The sequence below is a fragment of the Lolium rigidum genome, chromosome 6 (assembly GCF_022539505.1).
Source record: "Lolium rigidum isolate FL_2022 chromosome 6, APGP_CSIRO_Lrig_0.1, whole genome shotgun sequence".
NCBI lineage: Eukaryota > Viridiplantae > Streptophyta > Magnoliopsida > Poales > Poaceae > Lolium > Lolium rigidum.
This window is the reverse complement of record NC_061513.1, coordinates 113,190,511-113,206,698: the sequence shown is the minus strand read 5'-3', so window position 1 is coordinate 113,206,698 and position 16,188 is coordinate 113,190,511. Positions and strand designations below refer to the sequence as shown.

General features: G+C 47.4%; 2 protein-coding genes across 2 annotated transcripts; both read left to right on the top strand.

Moving 5' to 3' along the window:
- The first annotated feature begins 5,358 nt into the window (after nt 1-5,358).
- LOC124668339 (heat shock 70 kDa protein, mitochondrial-like) lies at nt 5,359-9,485 on the top strand. The gene is made up of 6 exons (XM_047205500.1): nt 5,359-5,462; nt 6,546-6,619; nt 6,710-6,788; nt 6,880-7,449; nt 7,559-8,179; nt 8,581-9,485. The coding sequence occupies exons 1-6, from the start codon at nt 5,400-5,402 to the stop codon at nt 9,235-9,237; spliced, it is 2,064 nt and encodes a 687-aa protein (XP_047061456.1). The 5' UTR covers nt 5,359-5,399; the 3' UTR covers nt 9,238-9,485.
- Nucleotides 9,486-10,121: 636 nt separating this feature from the next.
- Nucleotides 10,122-16,188, top strand: LOC124658932 (homeobox-leucine zipper protein ROC9). The gene is made up of 10 exons (XM_047196917.1): nt 10,122-10,184; nt 10,332-10,582; nt 10,906-11,023; nt 13,632-13,838; nt 13,971-14,378; nt 14,483-14,584; nt 14,683-15,076; nt 15,146-15,417; nt 15,496-15,582; nt 15,667-16,188. The coding sequence occupies exons 1-10, from the start codon at nt 10,122-10,124 to the stop codon at nt 16,048-16,050; spliced, it is 2,286 nt and encodes a 761-aa protein (XP_047052873.1). The 3' UTR covers nt 16,051-16,188.

Genomic DNA, 16,188 nt, shown 5'->3' with positions numbered 1-16,188 from the left:
GGGGAAATATCCGTAAATTAATTAGGGGTTCAAAATAAATCCATCAAAGGAAACTTTTATTGTTCATAGAGGATGACATGTGGGACCGACTCGCCAACGAGCGTCCTCATCGTTTCGCAGGGGGCAGGAGATCAAAAGAAAAAGGCAAATAGCCAGAAATTAGGGGTAAAAAATAACTCCAAGAAAGGAAACTTTTATTGTTCGTAGAGGATGACATGCGGGACCCATGAGCCAACAGCTTACTCAACGTTTCAAAGGCGGCATGAGATCGAAAGAAAAAGGCAAGTGACAAAATATCAGGAGCCAAAGATAATCCAAGAAAAGAAACTTTATTGTACGTAGAGGATGACATGCGGGTCCCATTTTGCAGCAGCGGTCCCAACGTTTCAAATGCGGCTTGAGATCAAAAGAAAAAGAAAGTAGCCAGAAATTAGGGGTAAAAAAATCCAAGAAAATAAAGTTGATGGACATAGAGGATGACATGCGGGTCCCATGAGCTAGCAGGTTCCTCAACGTTTCAAACGTGGCATGAGATCGAAAGAAAAAGGCAAGTGACCAAATATGAGGAGCCAAAAATAATTCAAGAAAAGAAAGTTTTATAGTACATAGAGGATGACATGCGGGTCCCATTTAGCAAGCAGCGGTATCACCGTTTGAGAGGCGGCAGGGATCAAAAGAAAAAGAAATTGCCAAAAATCGTAGGGTGAAAAAAACCAAGAAAATGAACTTTTATAGTACATAGAGGATGACATGCGGGTCCCATGAGCCTCGCAGGTTCCTCAACGTTTCAAACGTGGCATGAGATCGAAAGAAAAAGGTAAGTGACCAAATATGAGGTGCCAAAAATAATTCAAGAAAAGAAAGTTTTATAGTACATAGAGGATGACATGCGGGTCCCAGTTAGCAGCAACGGTATCACCGTTTGAGAGGCGGCAGGGATCGAAAGAAAAAGGCAAGTGACCAAATTTGAGGTGCCAAAAAAAACTCCAAGAAAAGAAAGTTTTATAGTACATAGAGGATGACATGCGGGTCCCATTTAGCAAGCAGCGGTATCACCGTTTGAGAGGCGGCAGGGGATCGAAAGAAAAAGGCAAGTGACCAAATTTGAGGTGCCAAAAAAAACTCCAAGAAAAGAAAGTTTTATAGTACATAGAGGATGACATGCGGGTCCCATTTAGCAAGCAGCGGTATCACCGTTTGAGAGGCGGCAGGGATCGAAAGAAAAAGGCAAGTGACCAAATTTGAGGTGCCAAAAATAATTCAAGAAAAGAAAGTTTTATAGTGCATAGAGGATGACATGCGGGTCCCATTTAGCAGCAGCGGTATCACCGTTTGAGAGGCGGCAGGGATCGAAAGAAAAAGGCAAGTGACCAAATATGAGGTGCCAAAAATAATTCAAGAAAAGAAAGTTTTATAGTGCATAGAGGATGACATGCGGGTCCCATTTAGCAAGCAGCGGTATCACCGTTTGAGAGGCGGCAGGGGATCGAAAGAAAAAGGCAAGTGACCAAATTTGAGGTGCCAAAAAAACTCCAAGAAAAGAAAGTTGATTGCACATAGAGGATGACATGCGGGTCCCATTTAGCAAGCAACGGTCTCAACGTTTCCAAGGCGGCAAGGGATCAAAAGAAAAAGGAAGTAGCCGTAAATCGGGGGTCAAAAAAATCCAAGAATAGAAAGAATTTTGGTTCATAGAGGATGACATGCGGGACCCATGATCCCGCATCGTAAACGGCTCGATCGGAGAACGTTGAACGAGATGGCGCGATCGAGAAAAAAACAATGCCGCAGAGGCTGCCATCCGGGCCCTACATCCCTCGGCGGTGCGGATTTGCGTTGACTCGGCCGGCGAACCCGAGAATTCGCGGTGCACCACGTCCCGGCCACCATACGCGACGTTTTGGCCACTTTCGTCGGGCTAGGTGGCCTCAAAAACGAGAAAAAAAAGTTTTGACATGCACCACGGAGGGACCAAAATCGTCGGCCATGGTACACCAGCAACCATGGCGCGACTTCAACTTCGTCGGCCATGGCAACTTTTCTTGTAGTGTGCTAGATCGGCAATGCCAGCCTCGGAAGCCTCTGAGTGATACTGCATGTGGAACTATTCTTCCAACTGCTTCCAAGTCCGGATTGAGTCTGGTGGCAGCGATGTGTACCACCCGAAAGCCGATCCTGTGAGGGACTGTGCGAAGAACCTCACACGCAGCTCATCTCGATGGCCGAGATCGTGCCCACTGTGCCAAATATCGGCTCACATGCTCGATCGAGCTGGAACCATCAGATCCACTAAACTTGGAGAATTCAGGGAGCCGATATTTTGGTGGTAGTGGGATCAAATCGTACTCGTTGGGGTACGGCTTGGAATAGCCGATTGCCCTCCTTTTCGGCACCATGCCGAACTGGTCTCTCAAGATTGTACCGATCTGATCCGCGGTGCCGGGCTGCAGGAGTCGAATCTCGAAGATTCGCCGGAGTGGCATACTTCGCCGACCACGCTTGCTTCTCAAGCTCCGAGCCAACCGCAGGAGTTGAGCTCTAGAGGTTCGTCGGAGTGGCATACTTAGCTAGCCACGTCCGCTTCTCAAGGTCCGTTCCCGAAGTTCCTCCCGCCGTTCCGTAAGTCCCCGCCGCGTGCGCTGCGGTTCGTGAGTGCCCGACTATCGCGGTCCGGCACGTATGTGCACGTGTACCCGTGAGGGATATCCTTAGGCGCCTCATACAAGAACCGGTAATCACCGGGGTCACCACCGATCTTGTAGACGACGAATGCCGGTGAACTCGGCACTTCTGGTGCTGCCAACGCAAACGGCAGCGGTGGTCGGGACTGGAGTGGTATCTCACCTTGGTGAGTCCCTAGAGCAGGTCCTGACGGAGAGTGCTGATGCCTCCCGATTTCCTGGATCACCCGAAGGGCGACACGCTCCAAAGTGTTCACCAGGCTCTCGGAATGGCGGTGCAGCGAATGAGCCACCATGAAATTAATCTCCTGACGCGGAGACCCGGTGCGTTCTTCCGAAGGGGCGGACAGGTCCACTCCATCGAGCGCGCCTTCGTGTGAGAACCCTTTCCACCGGATGCCGTGTGAGCGGGTTCTCCGGAAAGAGCCGGTGAGGTCGGCTTCGAGGGTAGCTTTGACCTCGTCATACTTCTTCTTGAGCTCCTCGGCCGGATCTTCGTACGTGACCGGAGTACCTTCCGCCATCTCGGATGTAGATGGCGATGCGCTTGATGTCGAAGACTGTCCCACCGGGCGTGCCGAATGTGTTGCGGTCGAAACCCACCGGCGAGCAGCGACGGGCAACACAAGAGAGCCGGGAGGCTCCCGGGATCGCGGCTGTCCCTGGTCCCTCGAGCGACGGCCCGCAAAGCCTCGGCACGCACGTCCGATGCCGGTGCAAGGGCGTGCCACCGACCTATACCTGGTCGGAAGGTGATGGATTTGCTTCGCTTAGTTTCCTGCATGGCATGCACGTAAACATTAAATACGAGCCTCGATCGGCTCTCAGGTTGTCTTGTGAATCGGCTCAAGGAGCCAATCCACCCATGAATCGTATGAGGTATACGATCATATGGTGGTCCTGCTTGATCAATACAAAGCTAAAACGACCTACGACGATTTAGGGTTTTCACCATATAATCGGAACATCCTACGCGTGGTTGAGCCTGGCAGCCACGCACGGTGATAATAAACCGACCCTAGACAAGGCCTAAAAACCAACATGAAGTTGATCCCCGGAACATCTCATCTAGGGCTAGCAAACTACACCCTACGTGCTACTGGATCCTTCAACCCGTTTGCAAGGCCTAACTATGCAGATATTAAACTAATCTTTGAAGAATAAGGAGCAATCATAACGGATCGGATCTACTAAATAATGATCAAGCGAGGTGCCGCCCTTACACCTAAGATAGGTGTAAGGGCGGCTAGACGTCTAAGGGTTGCATGGGCGAAAGCATGTGATACGACGAAACAATGCTAACCCTAACACATTTATGATAACTACGTTGCTCGCCATCAACAAGACTTCAGCACGAGCAACGCATGAACATCAAATAAACGTGTACTGCCTAGATCGCAAGATGCGATCTAGGCAGCATGATGCTTACCCGGAAGAAACCCTCGAAACAAGGGGTTGGCGATGCGCCTAGATTGGTTTGTGATGAACGTGGTTGTTGTTTTTCTCAATAACCCTAGATACATATTTATAGTCCGTAGACTTTCTAACGTGGGAATAATCCCAACCGTGCACGAGCCAAATTCTATCTAACCGACACGTATCCTACTATATTTACAGATACACGGGCAAACTAGCCCAAACTTTGTATACAAGGCCGATTCATATATCTCTTCCGCGTATATCCTTCAAGCCCATCTTAATCGCGGCCCACCTCTGATCCGGTCAAATTCTGGTGATAATAGATACATAATTAGCTATATTTAAATTATTTTCATTTTTTGAGACTTGTAAATACAGTTTTCATTTAAAAATTAACATGACCACATGAGCCCAGTAGTAGGCATGGAAATAAAACTCGAAACTCAGAACTCACGAGTAACACGAGTAACACGTGACTCGACTCGCCTCAACTAGAACTGAACGTATAACGGGTCGAGTTGAGCTTCAACTTTTAGGGTTAAACGAGTTTGAGATAAACAAGCCACTTGGTTAGCTCGGTAAAAACTAACATTGGGTTGAACAATCTGGTTAAAGAAGCTAATCCAGGCTAAGTGACCAAGTCATGCCGGTCCAAGCTCACTTGTGCTATGTGAGAACTCAAGTACACTCATGTTTGTTGACTTACCTTGGAATATTTCTGGTTAATATGGTATATGCCTTGTCTAGTTATCTATCAATATTATTCTTATCATATAATTATTAATTATTTTGTTTTATCTACATCATTGTTGTGGTACCATATATCTAATGATTGTTGTGTACTATCATTTATGTCCAAATAATCAGAAAATAATACATCACATATTATATTTCTTTTGATAGTTTTTTACGAGATAACTCGCTAGTTAACCGACTCAATCGCAGGCCCTACTTTTTTTTTCTTTGAGCGTAAGGCCTTACCCAAGAGCTATAGCGACGCAATTCTTCCAGGCAGGCCGCGGAACTACTTGCTACAAAAACAAACACTACTCCAGTAATTTCGGTCTTGGGCCAGGTTCACCGAATTGACGGGAGTAGTAGAAACGAGCCTTAAACGAACTTCCTAACAATCCGGCAATAAAGGCCCATGTCGTCCATTCGCTGCACCTCCCCTCGATAATTTAGGCTCCCTTTTTTCTCAGAACTCACAGCAGTACACGCGGCCGCGACCCCATCCTCCCAAGTCCCCCAACCCTAGCCGCCAGGAGCTGAGGAACAAGCAAAGCAAGGCAGTGCGCGATGCGGCGATCGGCGATGGCGCTCCGCTCGACGGCGGACCGGTGCTTCGGCCACCACTCACCGGTTAGTTCTTCACCACCATGTGTCTCCTCCTGCCTTGTATGCTCCGGCCATGTCGCCCGTCCCCCAGGTCCCTCTTCCTCTTCGGCGAGCGACCAGTAGCTCCTCCAACCGCAGTACTATAGGTCTTCCATGAATCATCCTTCCGTCTGTAGGTTTTCCTCCTCTAACCGGAAACCCAAGCGAATTTTCGGGTTCCTAAAAACTGCCAGATTAGTTCGTCAGTCATCTTCGAAAAAACGGAAGTACTTAGAAAACTAAGTAACAGATCCGGAAAAATAATTGCGCACATACATCAACGAACACAGTGTATACATAACTTGTCCGCCGTTTGGTTGCTGGGGATTTGGCTTAGCCTCAGCTGTTTTGCTTTATTTCTGCGCACGACTGTGACAAAGAAACTTGTTGTCGGCAGACTTGTTCCATTGTTTTTTTGTCGGTAAGTGAATTTGTGCTCGGTATGCTTTAGCTAGAAGCCGCACCATTACGATAAAGTAACGTCCAACATGTCCAGGTAGAGATTACATCACTTCGTTCATACATGTCCAGGATTTCAAGGCACGCTACCTTAGACCCCCATTTGATACAAAAACTAAGTTTGAGATCCGTCTCCCTACACCTTGCTGCAAGTGTTCTGCTTGTCTCCATGTCAACTTAGTTTGGTCCACACATCCAAACGGAGTGGTGTGATATCCTATTCCTATGAAGGTACCGACCGCTGTATATCTTGATCAACGCATGAAAATTTCCCTAAACTATCATTGCAGCATGAATTATGCAACAAGTCATACTAGTTATATAATGATGCACTGCCTCAGCAACCCAATTCCGAAACCAAGCCTTTGGTTGTTGCATTCTCAATTTTTCATGTATTCCAAGAGTATTCATTTTTCTGTCTTTCGTCCTTTTTTTCCAACTTCTGTTTTAACTTTATGCAGATCACGATTATTGTTTACTTCCCTACTCTTCATAGATCTGCCAACATAAATGCTCAAAGTTTAGATTTATATAATATACATCACAAAGCAACATATATCTTGTTCCATTTTACCTTCTGACTGCCCCTTTAACTTGTTTGTTTTTCAGTTGACAAACGTTATCCAATCAACGTTCAGTGCAAATGCTTGCTCAAGATGGGGAAGTCTTGCAAGAACTTTCAGGTAATTACCTCATCTTGGTTTACACAATCTGAAGGAGATGTTTGCAGTATGCATCTAACTTCTCCGTGTTCTTTTTTTTTTCTGTTACAGTGCAAAACCAATTGGAAATGAGGTTATTGGAATTGATTTGGGGACAACGAATTCCTGTGTTTCTGTTATGGAGGGAAAGGTGAGTGGTTCTCGTATATATACTCTTCTGCTGTGCTTTCTTTTCAGCTTCTTAAACAATGTGCTTACATAAAAGAGAAAAATTATTGCAGAGTGCAAAAGTGATAGAGAATTCAGAAGGTACTAGGACGACACCATCAGTTGTTGCTTTCAGTCAAAAGGGGGAGCGGCTTGTTGGAACTCCGGCCAAGCGTCAATCAGTGACAAACCCACAGAATACCTTCTTTGGTACGAAGCGTATGATAGGACGGCGCTTTGATGACCCGCAGACGCAGAAGGAGATGAAAATGGTACCATATAAAATTGTGAAGGCTCCCAATGGTGACGCTTGGGTTGAAACAACAGATGGAAAGCAGTTCTCACCGAGCCAAGTTGGTGCATTTGTATTGACCAAGATGAAGGAGACTGCTGAAGCTTATCTTGGCAAATCTGTTTCCAAGGCTGTGATCACAGTTCCAGCTTACTTCAATGATGCTCAGCGTCAGGCAACCAAGGATGCTGGTCGAATTGCTGGACTTGATGTCCAAAGGATCATCAACGAACCAACTGCTGCTGCTCTTTCGTATGGAACAAACAACAAGGAAGGTTTGATAGCTGTATTTGACCTTGGAGGTGGTACGTTTGATGTCTCCGTTCTTGAAATCTCAAATGGAGTATTTGAGGTTGGTACATCTTAACTTTGTACTCCTCCCTTTTAGAAAGATTCTGTAGCTAGAAATTAGAGATAACACATTTCATGCTTATTCCTGATGTGTTGATTATGTTTGTCAGGTAAAAGCAACAAATGGTGATACTTTTCTGGGTGGAGAAGACTTTGATAATACTCTGTTGGAGTACTTAGTCAGTGAATTCAAAAGAACTGATGATATTGATCTGTCAAAGGACAGACTAGCTCTGCAAAGGTTGCGTGAAGCAGCCGAGAAGGCAAAAATTGAACTCTCATCAACTGCACAGACTGATATTAACCTTCCATTTATCACAGCTGATGCCACTGGAGCAAAACATTTGAATATAACATTGACAAGATCGAAGTTTGAAAGTTTGGTGAATGGTCTGATTACAAGGACTAGAGACCCGTGCAAGAATTGTTTGAAGGATGCTGGTATCACTGCGAAGGAAGTTGATGAGGTTCTTCTTGTTGGTGGAATGACAAGGGTTCCCAAAGTGCAGGAAGTGGTTTCAGAAATCTTCGGCAAGGCCCCTAGCAAAGGAGTCAACCCAGATGAAGCTGTGGCCATGGGTGCGGCTCTTCAGGGTGGCATTCTCCGTGGAGACGTCAAAGAGCTTCTTCTCCTTGATGTAACCCCACTTTCACTTGGTATTGAGACTCTTGGCGGTATCTTCACCAGACTGATAAGCAGGAACACTACAATCCCCACAAAGAAAAGCCAGGTTAGTAAATAAGGCTCAGTGGAGTAGAAAAATTAGGTCCTTTTGACGTTTGTCGCAGGGCATTTTATAATTGGTATGCATGCTTTGATAATCCTTTATTCTCCTTGGCTATTCTTATGATGCTTTCTGTCAATAATCTGGTATTGTGCATTGCATGGCTGCATCTGCATGGTACCTAATTATTCTTCTGTTTTGAGAATTATGATACCTTTTTTAAAAACTGAGAATTATGGTACCTGCTTATTCATTTAAGTGATAACTTCCATGTACGACATAACCATAAAATGTGTTTTTTTTTGTGAAGTTCTCTGATATTGCTTTGCCTGTTCATGTCTGTTTCTCCTCTTCAGTTTTTTTTTTTGTATAGTTTAGGCCTAACTAATCTAGCATGTTCTCCGCAGGTGTTCTCAACTGCTGCTGACAACCAGACACAAGTTGGTATTCGTGTCCTTCAAGGTGAGCGTGAGATGGCTACAGACAACAAACTTCTTGGCGAGTTTGATCTTGTCGGCATCCCACCAGCACCAAGAGGACTTCCACAGATTGAGGTCACGTTCGACATTGATGCCAATGGTATCGTGACAGTCTCTGCGAAAGATAAGGCCACCGCGAAGGAGCAGCAGATCACCATCCGGTCCTCTGGTGGGCTTTCTGACTCTGAGATCGAGAAGATGGTGCGTGAGGCTGAGTTGCATGCGCAGAAGGATCAGGAACGTAAAGCCCTCATTGACATCAGAAACACCGCAGACACTACCATTTATAGCATTGAGAAGAGCTTGGGAGAGTACAGGGACAAGATCCCTGCAGAGGTAGCCACCGAGATTGAGACGGCGGTTGCTGATCTCCGCGCGGAGATGGCATCTGATGACGTTGAGAAGATAAAGAACAAGATGGAAGCGGCCAACAAGGCCGTCTCGAAGATTGGGCAGCACATGTCTGGTGGTGCGTCTGGAGGTGGCGCGGCTGGTGGCTCGCAGGAAGGAGGATCACAGGAAGGAGGATCGCAGGGCGGAGGTGACCAGGCTCCAGAGGCTGAGTACGAGGAGGTGAAGAAGTGAAGCTGCACGGGCTGACAGCTGCCTACCGGCTCGCTCTAAATACAGCAGCTAGTTTTTGAGGAACACTAGGATCTTTTTTAGCTGTAATAAAATTTTGTTCAACTGAGGCATATGAAACATGCTAAAAGTTCTTAGCGCACTTGGTATTTGCAGTATTGTATGACTTGGTTGAACTAGGTTCTACGCTTTGAGGTGCATCAAGGCAAACCGATCTTGTGCTTTCTTATATAGTCAGTTTTTCTGCTTCAGTGATGCATTGGTACCTTTATATGTGTATCAGTTGTTGGTTCACACATGATCCAATTAGCAGTAGATGCTTGCATTTCGTTCTTACGTTGTTGCTAGAGAAATTTGTACCGGATTTCTTTCACGGTGAATGTGAGTATGTGACCCTTGTCATTTCTCGAGAGAAGGCAACAGGCATATAGTCAAAAGCGCCAGCATGTGGCACGGTGCTCTTTCGGGTGGGTATGTAGCTTGCCGCCACAAACTTTGCCAATTTAACAACGAGTTCTCCTGTTCTCGCTTCAGCATCAACTTAGGACACATTCATTCAAGAAGCACCTTTCACTGCAAGTCTGCTGCAACCCTGCGCGCATAACTACCATTCAATCCCTAGCTAACATCGTTTTGAAAAAAAAAAATCCATAGCTAACTGCCTGTTCTCACCTGGTCCCCTTCCAGTATGCCACACAGCCAGTATATACTCAGCAGTTAGTTGTCCCCAGCCGGGCTAGCCTCGTGATCTCTCGCGTAACTTCTTTGTTCCCTTCCTCCTTATGCATGCCGAACGATCATCGCCATTCTCATCCCCACAGAAGCTAGTAGTAATTAAGATCAGTTCTTTCTCCGGCTAGGTAGCTTCAGGGAGATCGATCGGTACCATGGGGAGCAGCCGGCCGCGCACCAAGGACTTCTTCGCAGCTCCGACGCTCTCCCTCTCGCTCGTCAGTCACGCCGATCTATCTTCTCTCGCTCTTAAGCATGACCACACCGATCTATCTTCTCTCGCACTGAAGCATGACCACAGTTATAGCTGTTTTAATCAGTGGATGATCGAGCTCGCTTTTTGTATGATTATGATGTGCGTGCAGGCAGGTGCGTTTGGCAGGAATGTTCCGGCGGCGACGAGCGGCGAAGAAGTGGAAGAAGGCGACGAGGGGGACGGCGGGATCAGAGATGAGCATCTGGGTAAGGAGGTGGAGATCAGTAGCGAGAACACGGGGCAGGGAAGCCAGTCAGGTGACGGGGAAGAAGAAGATCATTACGATGGGGGTAATAGGAAGAAGAGGAGCAGGAAGAGCTACCACAGGCACACCGCTGAGCAAGTTAGGATCATGGAAGGGTAAGTTGATGAATTCTAGCCGGTGCAGCATTGCATCTTTGATCATGGAGGAAAGAACTTCTCTCAAGCGCGTGCCTGTAGGGCCGCGGCCGGACAGGAGGCCCATGGGCGAGATAGGGCCTACCAGTATAGAAAGCATGATGATATTTTTGTTTTCTTTGAATAACTATACAGAATACACTTAACCTTTGGATAAACAAAGAAAAAATGAGCACCGCCACAAAATTTTGTTCCTGCTAATTGTTAAGGAAACGTTACACTAGTATCTTCTTAATGCAAAATAGCCGGATCACAGCGCTGAGGTTGTTTTTGGTGGCTGGCAGGGTATTCAAAGAGTCGCCACATCCAGATGAAAAGCAGCGGCAGCAACTGAGCAAGCAGCTAGGACTGTCTCCACGGCAAGTCAAGTTCTGGTTTCAGAACCGACGAACTCAGATCAAGGTTAGTCACCATCACAACACATACATGCGGATGAAGCTACCTTTTTTTATTACTAGGACCAGTTGTAGATCTCACACAAATACACAATCAACCTGATGAACGAGCTTTCTTTTTCTTAGAGAAAATGGACTAGCCCCCGATTTCATTAACGAAACCATTCCATACAACATCACAACCACCAAAAAGAGAGAAAAAGTAAAGTACTCACATGGGGTTTTTCCAAAACCCAACCTTACAGACCTAGAAGCAAGTCTAGAAAGACAAGGGGGAAAAAATAGTTTTGGTTTTCAGCATCCCTTTTCTACCATCCTTTTTTTTCTTCTGCAATTCTGTCTTCCAGCTGCTTCGAATCCCAAAAACACATCACGTGAAATCTTCTTCTCTGAAACGGAAAAGCGGCGCTTCTAACACGTCAGCCTCAGAATCCATGAACATCAGCTTCTTCTTGCACTAAAGGCCTCCACTGCCACTTTCTCCAATACTTTTGCGAAGAGTATCAGCCTCTCCCTGTCATGCTCCTTCACCTGCAATTTCGATCACCATTGAACCCAATAAGCTATTTGAAAAACAACCGAGCATGGTTCCGACGGCCATTTGCCCTCAAAACATGCCAAGTTCCTAGCATTCCAAATGCTCCACAGAATAGCAGCTACACCCACCGCTATCAAATTCTTATTTTTATTTCCATAAGATCTAAGCCAGGAAGAAATGCAATACTCAACATTAGTAAAATGTAAATTCAACCCTGCTACACAACTTACTATATTCCAAACGTACCTAGCTAAAGGACAAAGGAAAAAAGATGTGTGATTGATTCCTTTTGGCCAAGGAAAAAAGCAAGTGTCCTCACATCTACCACCTCTTTTCAACAAAACATCTCTGGTTAGAATGCATTTTAAGCACCAGGCATATGAAGGTTTTGACTATAAGAGGTATCTTGATTTCCACATGAATTTGTAAGGCACTGATCTCAAGAATTGCATAGCCTGATAGAAAGATTTAATCCAGAAGACCTCAAGAAGTGAGCTAGGTTCCGTATTAGGTACTATCATGGACTGGGTACTATCGCTCCCACAAGGAAGTTCAACTCAAGCCATTGTCTATTTAGTTCACCCACTAGGCTTCTCCTAAATCTCAAACTTCTCACCCCTTCACGCAACACATCTCCAACTGTTTGTCTAGCGAAACCCATTTTTTTTTTTTTTTTTTTTTTTTTTTGCGATGAGAAACCCGGAAATTTTGTTGCAAGAGTGGAATCAGATGTCCACTGATCCTCCCAGAAACTAGTTTTGTAACCATCTCCTAACTTAATTTTAACACATTTCCAAAAAAAATATGTTTAATATTTATCAGCCCCTGCCAGAAAAGAGAATGGCCCGGCCTAATTGGACACAGAGTTTGTTTCCTCAATATTTCTTTGTTAGAATTTGTTTCCAGATCCTTTTTTCAGTAGACAATTCCCATAACCACTTACCAAGCAAAGCAATATTCATCACCTCCAGATCAAGGATGCCTAGGCCACCTTAATCCTTAGGGAGACAAACAGTACTCCATTTAACCAAATTATATTCGTTTTCTCCCTACACCACCCCAAAGAAAGTTTGTCCTAATAACATCCATCTTTTCTCTAGAACCAACTGGTAATCTATAAAAAAAAAATAGCATGTATAAGACAACACTAGTGAGAGAAGAATTAATCAGGGTTATTCTCCCTCCCATTATCGCATCTTCCCTTGCCAAGGACAAGCTTCTTACCCGTGTTATCCTCTATAGGCCTCCAATCAGATAAAATCAATCTTTTTTCATTGATGGGGACACCTAAGTATGTCATGGGTAGGGCACTAGAGTTGCAAGTCAGGATTTGTTCAGAAGAATCTGAATTGTCTCTAGCCTCCCCAATACAAATGTCACTCTTATGAAAATTAATTTTCAAACCGGACATTTGCTCAAAAAGGCACATAATATTTTTCAGGTTCCTTGCGTGTTCCAAATCATTTTCAAACAACATGATAGTGTCATTTGCATATTGCAGAATAGACACCCCTCCCGTAGTTATGTCAGTAGCTAGACCACACATCAACTGCTATAGCCCTTGATAAGTTGAGAAATAAGGTTCAATTTCTCCATTAATTTTTATCTCAACTTTCTCACTAGTAACCACACTCATACTCATATCAATAAATTTCCGAGGGAAACCTTTCATCTCTAAGACCTGGACCAATGCATTCTCAAAGTTTATCTTAAAGAGGACTCTATTTTGTTTTTGTTTTTATGCAGATCAAGTAAAACCTCATGCAACACTCAGACCCCTTCCATAATATACCTCCCCTTTAGGAAAGCAGTTTGTGAAAGCATGATTACAGTTTTGATGACTTAAATCAATCTGTTAACCATTACTTTGGTTAGGATTTTCAGAGTCACATTTAGTAGACAAAAGGGCCTGAATTTCTGAATCCTATCAGCAATTCAGCATCAGGCCCTTTTGGCACTAGTGTAATCACAACATAATTTAACCTTCCCACATCTAGTTCCCCTTTGTGGAAGTCAGTTAACAAACTGAATAAATCCATTTTAGATGTGAGACTCACAGCTTAATCTGTTGGGTCAGGCGATTCAGGAGCGGCACGAGAACTCGCTGCTCAAGTCGGAGCTGGAGAATCTCCACAAGGAGATCCGCGCCGTGAGAGAGCAGAACAAGAGACCACTACACTGTGCCAACTGCGGCGTCGCAGCAGGCTCGGGCGGTGACTTCGACGCTGCCGCGTCCAACAAAGAGCAGCAGCTGCAGCTAGAGAACGCCAGGCTCAGAGCAGAGGTTAGCAATCCATTATGCATGCCGTACGTCATCGGCCTCGATCTGTTGACTGCTGCGATTCACTAACTTTTTTTTTCGAGGTGGATTCGCAAACATTGATGCTGCCGTGGTGGCGGAACTCGATCTTTTCAGGTAGAGAAGCTACGAGGGAAGCAAGAAAAAGCCGCGGCCGACGGAGCCATCTCCCCGGCCTCGCCGCCGTTCTGCACCGGCACCATCCAGACGAAGGACAACCGGAGTCCGCTGGAAGTTTACGGCGGCGGACTCACGGGCCGTGACAAGCAGAGCATCTTGGAGCTGGTTGGCCGCGCGCTGGAGGAGCTGAAGACGATGTCTTCCTCCGGTGAGCCTCTGTGGGTGCGGAGCGTGGAGACCGGCCGGGACATTCTGAACTACGACGAGTACGTGCGCTTGTTCCGGCGTGATGATGACGATGCCGGCGATCTGGATCAGCGGGGCGCGTGGTCGGTCGAGGCGTCGAGGGAAAGCGGGGTTGTTTACCTTGACACGACGCAGCTCGTGCATGCTTTCATGGATGCGGTACCTTGCCAATGTTCCATCGTTTACACAATGTTCAGTTACTTATTCTTTTTGACGAACATGCATGTGCTGTACTCTGGAAACAACTCCGAATTTTTGTGCAGAACCAATGGAAAGAGCTATTCCCTTCCATGATCGCAAAGGCGTCGACGCTCGATGTGATCCGTTCAGGCGAGGACAACGACCAAGACGGCGTCGTTCAACTGGTAGCCCAACCCCACGACGTACTTTCCTCTGGTTATGAATATGATGGACCAGCCATGGGACTGAACCCTGCTTCGGTTGTATTGTTGTCGGTTTTCAGATGCTTGCAGAGGTTCAGACACTGACACCGATGGTACCCACAAGGGAGCTCTGCTTCGCCCGCTACTGCAAGAAGCTGGCCCCGGAGAAATGGGCCATCGTGGACGCGTCCTTTGGCAAGGCCGGAGGCGGCGCCGACGCGTCCTCGCCGGTGATCACGTCCTGGAAGAACGCCTCGGGATGCATCATCGAGGAGCAGACAAACGGTCATTCCAGGGTGACCTGGGTTGAGCACGCCAAACACCGTGAGCCCGCCGTGGTTCCGTCGACGTACAGGGCGGTCACCGCGAGCGGCCTGGCGTTCGGCGCGAGGCGCTGGCTGGCGGCGCTCCGGCTCCAGTGCGAGAGGATGGTCTTCTCGGTGGCGACTAACGTCCCGACGAGGGACTCCAACGGTAACCGATCATGCAGCTCGGCGCACGCTGTAGGATTTAGTTTACAAGTTGCTCGTGCTGTGAACACAGGGGTCTCCACGCTCGCGGGCAGGAGGAGCGTCCTGAAGCTGGCGCACCGGATGACGTTGAGCCTCTGCCGCGTCATCGGCGGGTCGCGTGACCTGGCGTGGAGCAGGGCGCCGAGAGCCGGCGCCGGCGACGTCTGGCTGACGTCTCGGAGGAACGCCGGCGACCCCGGCGAGCCGCAGGGGCTGATCGCCGTTGCCGTGCTGTCCACGTGGCTCCCGGTCAGCCCCAAGGCTCTCCTGGATTTCCTGAAGGACGAATCGCGTCGACCAGAGGTAAGCTGCACGCGTTGTGCACATTTCTGTTGCAAAGCTCTAGAAACGATCTAACCACCCATCAAACTGTTGTTGCAGTGGGATGTCACGCTGCACGGACGTGCTGTTCAGAGTCGCGTGAGCGTGGCGAAGGGGAAGGACCGTGGCAACTGCGTCACCGCCTACGTAAGTTCTCTGTGCCGTGCCCGTTACACGTAGCTCGATCGTTCAGAACGTTGAGTCAGTCCTCACTACTTCTGTGGATGCCAGGCTCCCACATCGGCAGAAGAACAGAGCGGCGGCGCGTGGATCGTCCAGGACGTGTGCACCAACTCGTGCGAGTCGATCGTCGCGTACGCGCCGGTCGACGCCGCCGTCCTGCAGCCGGTCATCGGCGGGCACGACTCGAGCGGCGTCGCCGTCCTGCCGTGCGGTGTCGGGATCATGCCGGACGGGCTGGAGTTCAGGCCCGCGGTGATCACCTCCAGGAAGGAAGACGGCGTGGCCGGAGCTGCGGGGTCCCTCGTCACTGTTGCGTGCCAGGTCCTCGCCAGCTCGTCGCCGATGGCCGCGCTTTCGCCGGAGTCGGCGGAGACCGTGACGAGTCTGGTGTCCTGCACGCTGCGCGACATCAGGAAATCCTTGGGGTGCTAAGACCGCTGACAGCACTCAGAGCCTTGAGTAAAGCTAAAAAATGGTGTACAGTACATCTTTGCTTAGCTACATGGACGTGTTGGTTGATAAAATTGGAGTTTGTAGAACCGTAAATGAAAGTTCAGTCATAGTTAAGAA